The 17,814-nt window shown below is 38.8% G+C and overlaps 1 protein-coding gene across 3 annotated transcripts in view; it reads left to right on the plus strand.

The window, feature by feature from the left end:
- The first annotated feature begins 4,647 nt into the window (after nt 1-4,647).
- LOC131162322 (protein PARTING DANCERS) overlaps nt 4,648-17,814 on the plus strand; it is a 50,683-nt gene continuing 37,516 nt past the window's right edge. For all 3 annotated transcript variants that reach the window (XM_058118665.1, XM_058118666.1, XM_058118667.1), the window contains exon 1: nt 4,648-4,924. In XM_058118665.1, the coding sequence (XP_057974648.1) occupies nt 4,858-4,924 (67 nt within the window). In that variant the 5' untranslated portion in view covers nt 4,648-4,857. The remainder of the gene's footprint in view (nt 4,925-17,814) is intronic.

Here is a 17,814-nt window from a genome sequence, read left to right on the forward strand (position 1 = left end):
TATGCATCACCTTCACCTATTGAAATATTGAGGCTCTTCTAGTATCCTTGAACATTATATCCAGTGCTTAAAGGCTTATGCTTTGATATGGAATGTTTGTAGGTCATGAACTCTATTGCATGCCTTAATATACACTTTTATGATGCATCTATGGTCTATAGGGACAACTATACTAATGGGGGTAAATAAAGTGATTAATATTCAGTATAGTTGATTTTAAAGTGTCAAAATGAATGGCTTATACTAATAAGCATAATGAAATTAATCCTTGATTAGTATAAGTGGTTAAAGAATCTAAGCACATACTCAAATTGATAGGGGGAGCATTTGAAATTAAATTCCTATCTTGTTATGCTCACTAGCATTATTGGCTTAGATCAGTTTGTTATTCACTGTGGCATATGCTTAAATGAAATAATATTATTGAAAATCTTAATTTAAAGCATGATGTTTATTGTTGCCACAATCATCTATTTTGCCATATGAACCGTGTTTTGAATGTGCTATATTCTTAGGATTTACATGGTTGTATTTTTTTGGTTATATTATCAATTGTACTTAAATGTTAAACCAGAAAAATGTTGCTTGCTTGCATGATCTCCAATTTTTTTGGGCAAGCAACCCCCAGTACTTTAAGCAAACATCATAAGGGGATATATATTTATATACATACATATATATACTTATTGTAATACTTTATGGTAAGAACTTATTTCAAAACCAAATTTTTTTGTCTTGCCTTAATATTATTGTTATTATTATATACATATATGATTTTCAAGTCGCATAACTGGTTTAACTACACATAAAAATGCATGCGAACTAGTTAGACTGTTTTTATGCTCAAACCTTCCATTTGGTATCATATGTCATGTGCTATTAACTCAAATCTTTCACGGGTCTTATGATATGATTTAAATTGCTATGGTTTGTGGATAATTTTGGTCTAATTACGTTTGTTATGTCATTTAAATTATTTAAATGACTAGTTATAGAGTTTGTGTGCTTAATTGCTAAACCTGTCAATACTTTATACTCCATGAATTTGTTTGTGCCATGAAATGCATAACTATCATATATCTTGCATATTGATAGTTATATTTATATTTGGAGAATACTGAACTGTTTGAGTTGATTATTGTGGATATGTTGTAAATTTAAAACTCAATCAAGTCATTTCTATACAGGTATTTTTGGGAAAATGCTCTATTTTCAAATGGCATTTTGTCGAAATTTCTATAAATTTTCTTAATCTTATCTTGTATTTAAATGATTCATACCCACATGCCTTTCTTACATGATTTATTTTATGAACCTTTTTGCTGTTGCCAAAAAGGGGAGAAAAGGCAAAAATTAGGTACATGAAAATTGAAAAATGTTTGCATTGACAAATCTTTAACATTATGCATATTACCAGGAGGAGCCTTTCAAGGTTGTACCCACTTTTTGCATAATATATTTTTCATCATCAAAAAAGGAGATATTGTTGACCCCATGGGTCACACCCAGTTTTGATAATAACAAATACTTTTGGTATTTAACGTTTGCTAAGTTTGTGTGCAGGACCATATTAGGAAGATCAAATTGATAGCACATGAAAGCAAAGCATGAAGACCCGGAAGACTTTAATTTGTATTGTCAAATCAATGATTGTAATATGGGTCTGTAATAGTAACTAGGTATATCGGTCTGTAATAATCTCTGCATGTCATGCATGTAGGTATTTGTAAGTCTTAAAAAGACCGTAGTTTGACCATAGGGACCGAATGACTTTAGGGAACCCTTCGGTCGACCGACGCCAAGTTTTTGGGCGTACTTGAAAAGACCCTAGGTCCCAACACTTAGTACACAAAGTCCCTTGCATCACTTATTATATTCAAGGGAATTAAAATAAGGCTAAAATGAACTTAATGGGAAAAGATGAGAAGGTTCGGGCGACCAAACCTATGCCATGTAAAGCGGCTCGGGCGACCGAACCAGTCAACATGTTGACTTGGTATTCGGGCACCCGAACCTATTTTGAACTTATCTTCCTCGGGCATCCGACCGCTTATCAAAGCACTTTTTCGAGCGACCGAATGTTTATGTTCAAAAGAGGGGACGGGCGACCGAAGTGCTTAGTTCGGTTAACTAAACTGTGAGCCGGGCACCCGAACTGTCGAACAAAAAGCTACTGACTTTAATTCGGGTTGCCGAACCAAGACATGGGCGACCGAACTCGTTTAAATTACTTTTATTACTGTGTCTATTAGGGTGACCAAACCTCAGTTCAACCATTGGAACCTCGGCGGGTTAAAATTAATTTAACCGCGGTACAATCAGGTTAATTTGGGTTAAATGTGTTTAAGCGTTTTTGAACTTTTCTAATAATACCCAATAGGTCCCAAATGATTATAATTTTAACCTTGTCTATAAATATGAGTTCATTTGCAAGATTAGAGGGACATTAGCCAAAATCATTAGCGAAAATCCTCTCTATCTCAAAATCACATTTTGCCCAAAATACTCTCAAATATTCACTCCCTTAATACATCTTGATAGTGTGAGAGTATATTGATTGTCCTTGTGTTCATTAGATAGTGTTAGATACTCCCATTTGATTGTTTGAGTGTGATATTATTTTTGGAGAGTTAGCAAAGTTTATCCAACAGATTTGAATATAATAAATCTAGTGTTGGGATAAACTAGTAAACTTAAGATATTTGCATTGTTATTGCAAGTGTCCTATAACTTTGATTTTGTTGTGCAAAATATTTTTTACAAGCTATAATACTTTTTTAAACTATTCTTGTGCTCATTTCATTGAAGGAAATCTTTTAAAGATAGTTTGATTATCTGATTAAAATCTTTGAAACCCTAGTTTGTTATTGAGATTTGATATAAATTGTTTCAAAGATATAACTTGTCTTAGAACACTCTTGAGCATACTTGTATTTCCAAGCATGGCCTGAGGGGGCGGTAATCCAGCCCAGTAAGGATTGTGTAGGTTGAGGTCAGCCCCACTAATTAACCTAGTTGTAAAGGTTGAGGTCAGCCTTGTGCTAATTGACCTGATTGTAATCGGTGTCGCTCCACCCATTAAGTGAGCATTAGTGGAATCCTTGTGCTAGTGTGGCCAAGGCGGAGATGTAGGCACAGTTGGCCGAACCCTAATAACATATCTTGTGTGTACTGTTTATCTTTCAGTAATTTACATTCCTGTACATGTATGTTATAGTTGGTGAATGCTACGCATGATTTTAATTTTGGCACGCTACATTTATTTGTGCATTTGGAACTGCATAGGCAGACCTTAGGTTGTGAATGTATTGTTGCTATTTAGGTTAAACCTAGGAAAAAGTTTTAAATTCCAATTCACCCCCCCTCTTGGGAATACACCAAAGCTAACAGTTGCACAAATCCTTGTATTCCAAAATTCTTAATTTTATCTATTCAGCTTGAGAATACATATCATCCCAACATTCTTAAACCCAAACAAACAAAATAATTAATTATTCTTAAAAACCAACTCCCTTACCATACTTTTGGAGTGGTGTTTGGGATCATCAAAACACAATTCCGTCTTGGTCAAATTGACAGGAATCGCCGCTAGGCTTTAAATACGGAGTCTAATCGTCGATGGGGCGAGTTTAGAGTAAGAAAATGAGGAGAGCGAGAGAGAGAGAGAGAGAGAGAGAGAGAGAGAGAGAGAGAGAGAGAATTCGCAGCTGAGAGAAGAGAGAGAGGGCCTTTAAAATTTTACAAAGAAATTTAATATAGAGGTTTTATATAGCTTTCTGTCCTAGAGCAAAACCATCGACGGTTTTTCTGGGCTCCCAAAAAACCGTCGACGGTTGGTCTTTAACCAAACCGATTTTCACTGTTTCACCCTTAACCTGACTGCAGTAATAACAAAATCATCAATGGTTTTTATGCAACCCCATCAAACCGTCGACGGTTTGGTCCTCACCAAACCAAAAATCCCCTTTTTTTTTATTTCCTTATTCTTATTATTTTTCGGGTCACTACACTAGGTAACTAAAAAAACTTTAAACACATAAAATTTAGGAGTCCATTTGTACCATTATCAAAAACTAGGAAATTAAAAATAATGAAGTTTTTTATTTTTGTTAAAAATTATGTATAAAATGAAGGATTTAATTTACAAAAAATTATTTTAGATATTAAAGCATTATGGAAACAAATTGTCAAATCAACTTAAAAAATATAAATGCATATTTTTATTTTTTATGGGAAACAACAAAAAATTGACAATTAAAACATAAAACTCGCAAAAAAAATAAATGAGTTGTCATAATCTATTTATTCATTATATAGAAAATGAAAATAGAAAATAAAAAAACACTAGCAAGCATATTAAATAGGGATTTAAGAACCATAGAAATAAAAAATTAGAAATGTAAATAAATGTGTTTTTGTAATATATTTATTTAACACCAAGGTTATAGCCTAGTGGTATGGGTTAATTTTCAGTGCCTCTAAGATTAGAAGTTCGAGTCAGACATAAGTTTAAACCACTTGAGAGTAGCACCTGACATGATCTTAGAAATGTACCAAGGGATTTTGGACCTCTATCATTTCGATGGTGCTATAGTGATAATCCCAATCTTCGAGTTAAGTAATTTTGACTCAATTCGAATATTTTGTAACAAGGTGTCCCATTATAATGCTTAGGGGGTAAAAAACCCCACCTTCAAAATTTTTTAATTTTTTTTTTTATGCCTAATTTATGACTCCACAGGTTTGGCGCCTTCTTTGTTTTTGTTTTTTGTTTTCAAATCACATGAGCTGAGCTGAAGGATTCCACAACTCTCTCACTTTCTCGCGTTTTTTCTCCCTTCACTACGAACTCTGAAGATGGCGAACGTCGCACCAAGTTACAGCGATCGAACGCCTCAAATTCCGTTTAATTCATCAAATTCAGGTCTGTTTCGATCTCTTGCCATCAATTTTCTGAGTTTTTGTTCGTTTCTTTGTTCTTTTCTTGATCTGATTCAATGCTTCGAGTTTTCAAGATGTTTATTCGTCTGGAAATCTGTAATTATGAACACTATAGTAGTCAATACAGAAAGAAAAAACCGCTATGATTAAATTGCCTCTTTTACGCGCCACTTGCTTTGATTCTTCTTCTTGATTTGAATGTTTCGGTATTACTTTTGCACCGAAAATAAACCTTAGATAAGAAGATTCTTTTAAAAAAAAAAATGCAAAATTGTGAATGCCTTTAACTATTTAAATTTCTAAGTTTTTGGATAGTACTCAAATCTTGGTCATGTGATGGAATATATATATATATATATATATATATATATAGAGAGAGAGAGAGAGAGAGAGAGAGAGAGAGAGAGAGAGAGAGTGCTACGGGCCGAGAGAGAGGAAAAGGTCGAGGAGTCCGAGCAGACGACCAGAGAGGAGAAGTGGCTCGGGTGGGAGGCTACGAGCAGACGACCAGAAGGGAGATTACGAGACTCAAGCCAAAGGGGGGGGGGGGAGTCCAAGCATACTAAGGGGCTCGGACGAACAGATCGACTCTTCAGCTGGGACGAACGGACGGCTCTTCAGCTGGGATGAACGGACGACTCTTTACGAAGGAGCTGTTCTTCGCTGAGGAGCTCGGATCATTGTACGTGGATCGAGCAGGCTGAGGCGTTTCGCAGGGGGACTCAAACAGAAGATGTCGAGAAGCTTGATGGGCTTGGGCGGGACGTCTCTTCGCAGGACGAGCTCTTCGTGGGTCGGGTCATCGTGGGCTGAGAGCGTTAATCACGTAGAAGCGGGGCTGGGCGCTGGGTCGAAGTCTATTAAGTCTTCAGCATCAATTTTACTGCTTTATTGTTGTCTTAGTGTAAATGGGCCAAATGGAGGCCAAGCGTAGTAGAGCCGTGGGGCATTCCAGAGTAGTTAGTTGCAAGTTGTTATGTATAAAGCTGGGGGGCCAGCGGGAATAAGGGGTCAGCTAGAAAATTGGGAATCTAACCAGCCAACCTATAGCTTCATTTCCATTTTTATTGCATTCAGTAAATCTCCATTCAATCATTCATTCCATTTTCCTATTGAAATTTATCCAATCATACAACTCGCACTAGCAGATTCATTACAATTGGTACCAGAGCCAAGTTCCTGCGACCATGGGAGAGGGAACTCGCATAAACCAGATTTTGGAATCCATTGCTGCACATTAGATCACTATTACTCAACAATTGGAAGCTCTTTCCGAGAGTGGGAAGCGGCTCGGCAAGCAGAAGATCAACCAAGAAAGCCCAGGAGGGACATCTGGCAATGATTTCAAACATCAACACTATGAGGGCTACAATGGGGAGCAACATAATACAGAGAGAGCAGACCCCTTGGCTCCAGTTGTAGTAGATTCGGATATGTCGTCCAAAAAGGTGACTGAAATGGGTGAACCTAATGGTAAGAGAAATTTGCATCAACAAAAATCCAGTTGCAGTCTCAGACTCACTCAGTTGATTGAGAAGGGATTGAGTTTGTCCAATCCAGCGAGAAAGTGTCTAGATCCAGTGTTTCTACACATGCGCAACATGACGAGCTCCTTCTCCTCCTCCTCCTCCTCCTCCAAGAAGGCTGCATAAAGTTAAGCCTTACAACAAAGATTTATTCCTTCAAGCAAACTACAAATTTGTTGTGTTTGACCCGGGAGACTATACACCTGAATCGATGGATCCAGACAATATGTTGCGGTGGGATGATGATACTCTAGAGTCACACCATCCATCTCAAGCAGATTGGATTCGTCACTATGTGGAGCAATAGGAAGAGGATGAATCTGAAATGTGGAAGGATAATGCAGTCAGTGTGGGTTCTGACGAGCAGGCTATTTCCATGGCTGAGAGAGTTGCTCATGAGCGCTGTGAATCTTCACTTGGTTTGGATGGTTCTCTCGTTGGTTATCAAGTTTGTCTTGATAGTGTAAGGAATGAGAAAACGAAGCTTTTATTATGCACAACAGGCATTCTTCTGAGGAAAATTGCAGCTGACAACAACTTGCTTGGTGTTACTCATATCATTGTTGATGAAGTGCATGAGCGGTCTCTTTTGGATGATTCTATGCTTATTGTTTTGAAAGTTTTGGTTGAGAAACAATCTGTTGATGGCACTCAAAAGTTGAAAGTTATTCTTATGTCGGCAACAGTCGATTCAAACTTGAAATTGGATTAGCTTCCCAAGAGGGGGTTGAATTGGGATTTAAAAATTTTATTCCTCTTTGTCTTAGTTCTTTTGAGTTATAACAATAATGAAAACTTAAACACAATCACAAAATTTATCTAGAGTAATCACAATCAAATCAATATAATCAATCACTCAATCCTTGTAACAATAGCCCTGTATCAATATGAAAATTTGCTGAACTTGTTATAAGCCCTGTATCACAATTATACTTCTTCCTAATGTTTAGCTTTTAAATAAACTTTCAAATAAATCAGTCAAGGATGATCAACCAACGTAGTCCCTTTCGATTTCCATAATCAACGCTAGTCAATCCAAAACAAATTACCTTCTGGTCTATTTAACAACCGAACACTCAGAATTTATGAATTTTAAAGCAACCACACAGATTGTATCTTTTGCAAAAAAAATAAAGAGTAGGAAAGAGAAAGAAGAACGCAGGGTTTTACGAGGTTCGGCTTCAGCACAGCTTACATCCTCGCCCTTGGCAAAACCACCAAAGGATTCACTATCACCGTTCCTTTACCAGGTGGAACAATACCAATTACAACACTCCTTGGGTAAGGCTAGAGCCCGCCTTCTCCAAACAATATGCCCTTGTTTGGTCCAACGATTCAGCACTCGAACCGTCAATCAATCTGTTACAAAAATTCAAAACAAGGCGTACAAGAACTTGCTCCTCAAAGAGCTGATTAGTACAAATTGAAAAACTATGTACTTCAGTAAATTCAAAATATGAAATTCAGTATTGAAGCTCTAAAGATTTATCACCGTAGGTTTCTTTCAATGGATGAAAGAATCAACAATCGATGCACAAATACAGTGAGAAACTCAGCAAGACTTCAGTGATTTTCGTGAGTGATGAGAGCAATAGAGAACTTTCAGAATTTCAGTAAGCTTTGAGAGAGTATGAGAGCTAAATTGATTTCTTGGTGTTTAAACTAATGAACCTTAAGGGTATTTATAGATGTATAAAGACTTCTTGCTTGTTTCCCAAGTTTACTTGGAGTAGGGTCCAACTTGTAATTTAGTTTGGGCTTCAAATAATTTAAATTTGAAAAATATGTCCACTGGAAATTTTAAAATCTGTCGCGAGCCAGACGACTGTGAAGTCACTGGCAGTCGTCTGTCCATGTATATCAACTATAAAATTCACAAACAAAGAGGTGGCAGTCGCTTATCCTCAGGTTGGCAGTCGTCTGTCACTAGAATAACTTAGTTTTAAAACAACTCAGAAGGGTGGCAGTCTGCTGTCCTCATGGTGGTAGTCGTCTGTCACAGAACAAATCTATTTTTCAAAAACACACAGAAGGTTGGCAGTCGGCTAGCAGAACACATACAGATGACTCACTGGTCACTGGCAGTCGTTTGTCAATTGCTTGACAATCGTCTGTCAGGCTTCTGACTTGTGTTTAAAACCTAACAAAAATATGCCAGTTGTCTGTCATGTGATAGACAGTCGTCTGTCAGTAGACTTATCTTCTTTTAAAAGCATTTTTATCTCTCTCATTTTTGCTTAGTTATTCTTGGAGTATAAACTTGTTTAACTTTGAAAAACATGTTTCAAGATTTTAAGACATTAGATTTTTGAGTGTGTCTTTGCCTAATGAGCTTCAATATAAAAATTCATATTTGAATAAACTTAGAGTACTTACAAAGCTTTATTCTACAAACAAATTGAAAACTTCTTTGCTTTGAGTCCTTTTGATGCTTCTCTTTAATCTTCCAGACTTCTATGAGCTTTCATTATGGATCTCTGGTATTCATGTGTGACTTTCCTTGTTCCTTGATCCTTGTAAGCTTTCATGTCAGGGTATGTGAAATTTGAGCAAATCATCTTTGTCTGAAATATTATCACTTGGAAACACATGAGATGACTTTACTTCGTTATCATTAAAATCAAGAGTTTGTAAGCCTAAACAGGCCAACAAAACTTATTTTCAAGATATTTTGGTCATTGCCCAGTTGTTACTGCTCAAGGCTGAACACATCCTGTTACAACAAACTTCTTAGAGGATACATATCAAAGCCTCAACTACCATCTTGCTTTAAATTCTCTAGCATCTATACCAAATGCGTCATTCATGAAAGCAAAGCTCCCAAAAGGTCCTATGAGCCACCAGAGGGGGGAGAAAAATCTCATCTTATCTGCTTGGGGTGACGAATCTCTGCTCTCTAACAATTATATTTATCCATACTATATTCCTGAGAATTCTCAATCATTCAGTGAGCAGATTTGTCTTAATTTGAAAAGATTGAATGAAGGTGTGATTGATTATGATCTTCTTGAAGACTTGGTTTGCCATATTGATGAAACTAATGCCGAAGGTGCAGTCTCAGAAATTTATGTGTTGCTTGATAGACTGACTGCTACATATCAATTTGATGGGGCATCTTTTGATTGGATCCTTCCTTTACCGTCATCCATAGCTGGTGCAGATTAGGAAAAAGTGTTTCTACGGCCCCCTTATGACATACAAAAGGTTATAATTGCAACTAATATTGCAGAGACTAGCATAACAATGGATGAGATGGGTTTTATCTCCCCAAATCTTACTTACAATAACCTCATGGGTCTCTACACACAAGCTGGCATGCTTGAGAAAATTCCTAACGTGCTATCAAGGATGAAGGAGAATGGATTCTCTCCCAATAACTGTAGCTACAGAATTTGCAGTAACTCGTATGGGAGAAGATTTGATATTGAGAACATGGAGAAGCTTCTAGAAGAAATGAAGAGTGAACCTTACATCTCCATGGACTGGAGCACTTCCACCATGGTGGCTAATTTCTACATTAAAGCAGGTATCAATGTGAAAACAATTGCAACCTTAAAGACAGCTGAGGATGAAGAAAGGATGGTGGCTTCGTTGTTATTTGAGCTCCTGTTCAAAGAAGTCAGAGCAGGGGAAGTTTTCAAGAGAGCTTCTGTTGAAGTTGCTGAGGAGAAGGAGGATGTGTGGAAGTGGTATCATAAGTGGAAGGAGAAGTTTCCTCACCTTGTGGGCAAGGTGCTTAAAAGGGGAGGGTATTACTACGGGCTGAGACAGAGGAAGGTCGGGGAGTCCGAGCAGACGACCAGAGAGGAGAAGTGGCTTGGGCGGGAGGCTGCGAGCAGACGACCAAAGGGGAGATTATGAGACTCAAGCCAAGGGGGGAGTCCGAGCAGGCTAAAGGGCTCGGACGAACATATCAGCTCTTCATGTCGGATGAATGGACGGCTCTTTAGGACGAACGGGCGGCTTGTTGGGGGTGGATTTAGGAGTAACTATCACACACGGGCAAAAATAAATAATAGAAATGGAACATCAGATTTACGTGGTTCGGTCCAGCCTGACCTACATCCACGGAGCACACATAACTTCACTATACCGGGAGAATACAAGGAGGAGGCTACTGCTCTCTACTCAACTCTCTCTCTCTCTCTCACACACACAACACTCTGTTCAGCCTCACACGCTCATACACGTAGCTCTACTCTACAAACACTCACTGCAACTCACGACACACTGCTATATATAGCCATGGGGAGGTGGAGTGTTAGCAAAAATTCAAACACGGTGGCTTAATGTCAGCCATGGCAAGCAAGGTTGGTGAAGGGCTGCTGGTTTATTCTGGAAAATCAACATAAGTTGTTGGGGTGGTGGCTACCGTCTCCACATACTGTACGCAACTCAACAATCTCCCACTTGGAGACGGTGACACCATCTCAACCAGTGTATAAGCAAATGATGTGCTCATATCTGTCTTCAAGCATGAAGACCAACTGAAATTGAGCACAACTTCAGCTTCTCAGTAGTCACCACCTTCTTGTCTACTGGATTCTTACGGATTAATCTGATCGTCATCATTTTCACAACTGGTGCAAAGATGTCGGTGTAGTCAATCCCTTCCTTCTTCTTGAAGTCTTTGACTACCAACCGAGGCTTGTACCTTCTAGAGCCATCTTGCTCCTCTTTGATCTAGTACACCCACTTGTTGTGAAGAGTCTTCTCACTTTTGGGCAACCCATCTTGTTCTCACATTTTGTTGGAGGTGAGGGACTTCATCTCGTCCTTCATCACAAGCTTCCACTTGCCTGTATCTGCCAACTGACATGCTTCATCATAGCATTTGGGCTCTCCTCCATTTGTAAGAAGTAAATAATCTATATGCCTTCTGAAATGAAGAATAGCTTCCCAAGAGGGGGGGTGAATTGGAAATCTTTTAATTTTATTTGATTTTTAAGTTTTCTAATTTTAATAACCTAGCAAAATACAATATATAACAACACTTAAGAAAACTGGAATTTAAAATAATAATTCAATCAATGTAATCAATCAATCAATAACATTTAGGCTTCCGTTGCTTTCCCTGTAACCTTTTATTATTCACTTTACTTGATTAAGATTTCCGCAAATTAATCAACGTACTCTCCTTTTGGGTTTCCGCAAAAGATTAATCAAAACGTACTTTCTATTGATCAAGAACTTAATTTAAATCCTGCAACCTGCACTCATAAATTTTATCACAAAAGCGAATAAAGTATGTGAATTAAAGTAGAGAGAAGGAGACAAGAGTTTTTACGAGGTTCGGCTTCAACACAGCCTACGTCCTCGCCTTTGGCAAAAACACCAAAGGATTTCACTATCTCAGTTCCTTTACCTGGTGGAACAATACCAACTTACAATGCACTCCTTCAATTAGGCTAGAGCCTGCGTCTCCAAATAACAACCCCTTATTTGGTTCAACGATTCAACAACTCAGAATTGTTTAAGAAAGATAACGAAGGAATATGTGTACAAAAGTGAACTCTCACAGTAGAGTGAATTAATACACCAATCAGCTCACTTTATACCTTAAAGTAATTTAAATATAAGAAATTTCAAGCTCAATTACTTGGTATGGATTATCAAATAATTTTCCAAAGAAGATAAAAATTTTGATCGTTGGAAAACTTAATTTCAGAATGTAAATCGATTTCAGATCAGAGAGTTTATCTTAAAAGAATTTCAGATCATTTGAAAACAAAATTTTGAATACTTGAAGATTAGTCGATCTAAAACTTTTTTTTAAAAAAACTTACTTTGATCTAAAAGCCTTTGAATATCTCTGGATTAGAAAAGTTGTTGAAAAACACTTGATCTGGAAACTTTAGAGGATTTCTTCAATTTCAAAATTCTTTTGAATATTTCATCAAAGTTCTTTCTCTCTTTCTTTGTAATTTCTTTTCTCTTATTTAAAATGTTTGAGATTAGAACTATTTATAGAGTGTTTTTTTTTAAATCATCCATTACTCCCAAAGATTCCTAAAATTCATTTCCAAATATTTTGAAATAAATATGTTTAAAAACATGGTTTAAAAAATCTTCTCTTTTTAAGCCCTTTTTATTTATTAAAAAAAAAAAAACTTTTTAGAGTATATATGTTTAAAAAAATATTTTTGATTTTCCAAATATTTTGAAATAAATATGTTTAAAAACTTCATTATTTCAAAAAAAAATTTCTTTTCTTAAACCCTTTCTTTTTATGGATTTAAGAAATATTCTTTTGAGTATATATATAAAAACATATTTTTGAATTTTTATGAGCTTTAAATTTCTTTATACTTAAGATTTACTTTGAAGTACTTACATTTGAGAATATCCTTAAAAGTATAATCTAGTCTTCAAAACTTGTTCTTCCACCATCTTTGTAGTTGCATTCTTTCCTTTGAGCTTTTCACAATATGACTTCATTCTTCATGCTCTTTGTAATACATGAACTTTCTTATACACTTGAGTTTTGTTATTTTCCTGAACACTTTTACTTGAAACATATTAAATATATCATTTGATTTGTTATCATCAAAATAAGAATTGTAAGCCTTATTAGGCCAACACCTTCTATTTGGTACATGGGGCCGAGAAGATCTCCTAAGCTCCGGAGCTGGAGTAGGAGGCGGTGATGTGACGATATGCTCCACTTGTTTCTCCGCCTAAGGATTCTCGGCATTCTGCTATTGCATCCCGACACCTTCTAGGACATCATCCATATCTACATAGGTTGACTCTCTCTGAACCGGTTCAGTGGATTTTGCTGTGTGCCTGTCTTTGTACATCACCTTTTCGTTGAAAATCACGTCTCTGCTTCTGATCAACTTCTTGTTTTCATCATCCCAAATGTGATGCCCATATTCATCTTCACCGTAACCGACAAAGGTGCATTTCCGGGACTTAGGATCAAGCTTATTTTTGACATGATCACTGATATGTACATATGCAACACAACCAAAACCTTTCAAATATGAAAGTCTCACCTCTTTTCCGCTCCATACCTCTTCTGGTATATGGTAGTCCAATGGTATTGATAGACCCCTGTTAATCAAGTACGCTGCTATGTCGACTGCTTCTACCCAGAATTGCAATGGTAAACCTAACTGTATACGCATGCTTCTGACTCTTTTAGCCAATGTTCGGTTCATCCGCTCGACTACGCCGTTGTGCTAAGGCGTACCTGGCACAGTTCTTTCCATCTTGATACTGTGCTCATAGTAGAATTTCTTGAACCTGGTGTCTTCATACTCACCACCATTGTCTGTTTTCAGCTTCTTGATTCTCATGGGAGTTTACGTTCTCATCATCTTTGGTAAAAATCAAGTCCATCGCGGAGACATTCATAAACTGCTCTACCGTAGTTCTTAGCGGATAACCCCAATTTAGGTTTAATAGTACATCCCAATAGGAGGCGGCCATACTTGCTCAATTTATCTCTCTCAACTTGGATGCCATGAGGCGGGCCTCGGAAAGTTTTAGAATAAGCAGGAGGAATTCGCAGATCCTCCAAACGTAGAGCGCGTAGACCAGTTTCATTTTCAACCATAGTTTTCCATACCCTGAAAGCATCAAAGACTTCTGACTTATACTTCAGAAAGTAAACCTATATCTTCCGAGAATGATCGTCAATGAACGTGACGAAGTAATTCCTTCCGCCTATGGATGAGACGGGCATTAGTCCCCATACATCTGAGTGGACTAGTTCTAGTTTTTCCTTCTTTGGGGCACAGGTGTTTGTCTGGAAACTGACCCGCTTTTCTTACCTCACGTAATCATTAATACACCCTTTGAAACCTTCCATTCATTACCAATGAATGTCGTCATGTATCCCTCATCTACTAGTTGACCCATTGAGATCAAATTCTTTCTCAGGTCTGGAATATATATGACATCTTTCAGCTTCTATACTGACTCGTCTATCTTGATCTTCACAACTCCCTTGCCGACTATGTCGCAAGGATGATTGTTGCCAAGGTACACCTTACGAAAATTACGTGGTGTGTACTCCTTTAGACAATCTCTACTGCAAGTGGCATGAAATGAGGCTTCGGAGTCTAAGACTTAAGACTCTTGCTTGCTCTCCAAAGAGCATATCAATGCATCTTTTTCTCCTGAGGAAGAGGTGAGATTTGCTTCTGTCTTCGCCTCAGATTCCTTTCTCGGACTTTTGCACTGGTTTCTGAAATGCCCGGCCTTTCCACAGTTCTAGCACTCAATAATGTTCTTTGTGCCCTGGGAACCTCTGGGATTTCTGGATCTAGATCGCCTGGTTCTATATCTACCGCGATTGTTTGATCATCCATGCCCTCTTCCTTTTCCTCAGTTTTCCACGTTCAAGGCTGAACTTGAAGTGGAGGCATTGTTCGACTGCATTCTGATCTCTTCCGTCAAAATCATGCTGATGACCTCATTGTACTTCAACTTCGATTTTCCTGCGAAGCTACTGATCGCAGTAACAACACCTTTCCAACTCTTAGGCAGCTGACTAAGAATCAGTAGGACACGGATCTCACAGTCAAATGTAATTCCAACCGAGGCGAGTTGATTCGACAGCTCGTTGAAATTATTAAGGTGTCTGCTAAAACGTTCACCTGTAGACATGCTCATAGTAAACAATATTTCATTAAGTGTACCTTATTCGCAGCTGATGGCTGCTCGTACATATTGGATAGTGCATCCATAAGGGCCTTGGTTGTTGTCAAGTGCTTGATGTTGAAGGAAACAGACTTTGCCAACGTCATTTTGATAGTTCTGAGAGCTTTTCAGGTGAGCAACTTCCACTCGCTCTCCTTCATGGATTCTGGCTTCTCCTTCAATGGTAAGTGCAACTCCTTACCAAATAAGTAGTCCTCAATCTGCATTTTCTAGAAACCGAAGTTCGAACCGTCAAACATCTCGATCTGTGAGCTCTTTTCATTTGACATCTCGATTTGTTGATCTAGATGCAGAATTAGCTCAAACGAATGGCACGGTTGAATCCGGAACGGCCGAAAACCTTAGAAATGGTTTAAGTCATTCAAAAAACGGACTTGAAATGGCTTTGAAAAGCCCGGTTAAAATTCTGGTCAAACATAATGAAATATTCCTGACAGCGTTAGTGACGCCGTTTGCTGACATGGCATGGTGGGGACCACTGCTGATGGGGCGCTGATATGGTACTGTGGGTCTAAGTTGCTGACGTGGCAGCTGATGTGGCGTGGGCCTAAATGACGTAGAGGATGATGTGGACTACTGACTCGACCGCTAACGTGTTGCAGGACCTGGCTGACTAGGTGCTGATGCAGGGCGCTGACATGGCGGCTAACTGGGTGTTGACTCGGTGTGCTGACTCAGCGCTGACGTGGCCGTCTTCAACCTTCAGGCGCTCACTGGGCGATCGCTGGTGCGTGGGAGCACGTGAGGCCACCTGCCGATCACTTGCCGGCGCATGGGGGCGTGTGGGAACGTCACGTCGCTGTCGGTGGCACGTGCAAGCGCGTGTGGCCTCTTCTGAGCTATGTTTGAGCTCCGGTTACCATCGTTGGCTTCGTCTCGATGAGAGGAACACGATGTTGGGCTCAAAATTGAGTTTTGAGCTATTGGACAGAGGCTCCAATCTGGGAATTTTTCTCCGGTGATTTTGCTCCAACCTCACTCCGATACTAATTGTTGGAGGTGGATCTAGGAGCAACAATCACACGGCAAAAATAAATAATAGAAATGGAACACCATATTTACGTGGTTCGGTCCAACCTGACCTATGTCCATGGAGCACACACAACTTCACTATAATCAGGAGAATAATACGAGGAGGAGACTACTGCTCTCTACTCAACTCTCTCTCTCTCACATAACACTCTGTTCTACTTCACACACGCATGCACGCTGCTCTGCTCTACAAACACCCACTGCAACTCACGACACAGTGGTTAGTAAAAATTCAAACACAGTGGCTCAATGTCAGCCATGACAGGCAAGGTTGGTGAAGGGCTGCTGGTCTCTTCTGGAAAAGCAACATAAGCTACTGGGGCGGTGGCTACCGTCTCCACATACTTTGCGCAGCTCAACACGGCTCTTTAGCTGGGATGAATGGACGCTCTTCACAAAGGAGTTGTTCTTCGCTGAGGAGCTCGGATTTTTGTACGCGGACCGAGCAGGCTGAGGCGCTTCACAAGGGGACTCGAACAGAATATGCCAAGCAGCTTGAGGGGCTTGGGCGGGACATCTCTTCGCAGGACGAGCTCTTCGTGAGCCGGGTCATCGTGGGTCGAGAGCGTTAATCAAGTGGAAGCGGGGCTGGGCGATGGGTCGAAGTCTCTTGAGTCTTCAACATCAATTTTACTGCTTTATTGTTGTCTTAGTGTAAACGGGCCAAATGGAGGCCAAGTGTAGTAGAGCCCATGGGGCATTCCAGAGTAGTTAGTTACAAGTTGTTATGTATAAAGTTGGGGGCCAGCGGGAATAGGATGTCAGCTAGAAAATTGGGAATCTGTTTCTTTCTTTTTTTTTTGATCGGTAAAGGCAAATATGTTGATCAAATCTTATATACAAGATACTCTGGGCATACCCAGGATATAAGGGAAAAAACAAGTCCCTATCCAAAACATTACAAAAGACAACCAGGCCATGAGACCATCCTGACTATTAACAATATGTTCCAAAACTAGTAGCATAACTGAAAGCATTCAAAAATCATTAAACAAATTAAATTTGTCATAAACTACTCTATATGTGTACCTTTGGATCACTTCAAGTAGTTTCGAGGGGGAGATCCTTTTTCCTTCGAATCTCCACAAGTTTCGGAAATGCCATATGAAATAAACCATGGCTGCCAGGCATACCTTCTTCCCAACTGAATGGATCCCATTACCTTTGGCTTCCTTATGTAGCCACTTCAATGTAGCTTTCAAGGTAGACATGGATCTATTAATACCCAGCCATTCTTTAACCCTTTCCCATACTTCCTTAGTAAAACTACATTTAAAGAATAGATGCTCATTGGTTTCAATTTCTGCATTACATAGCACACACTGCATATTCACACCTTCTCCTACAATTCTGTCATTTGTCATTAATTTCCCCTTGATTCCCATCCATAATGTAAATGCATGCTTGGGGATACTTCCACATTTCCATACCTCTTTTTACCATATCACTGTGTTCCCTTTGTTCCTCCAGAAATTATGAGCCTGCTGTGTTGACAATTGGCCCTCGACCACCCACTTATTTAACAAAGATTCAGCATCTCTATAGTTTCCACAACTTTGTACAATATGGTTTCTCAATTCCACCAGCTTTTTAAAGAGAGGAGAGTCTTCATGTTTGGGAGCTGCTTCCCAGAGATTTGTATCCT

Source organism: Malania oleifera, chromosome 8 (assembly GCF_029873635.1).
Source record: "Malania oleifera isolate guangnan ecotype guangnan chromosome 8, ASM2987363v1, whole genome shotgun sequence".
Taxonomy (NCBI): domain Eukaryota; kingdom Viridiplantae; phylum Streptophyta; class Magnoliopsida; order Santalales; family Ximeniaceae; genus Malania; species Malania oleifera.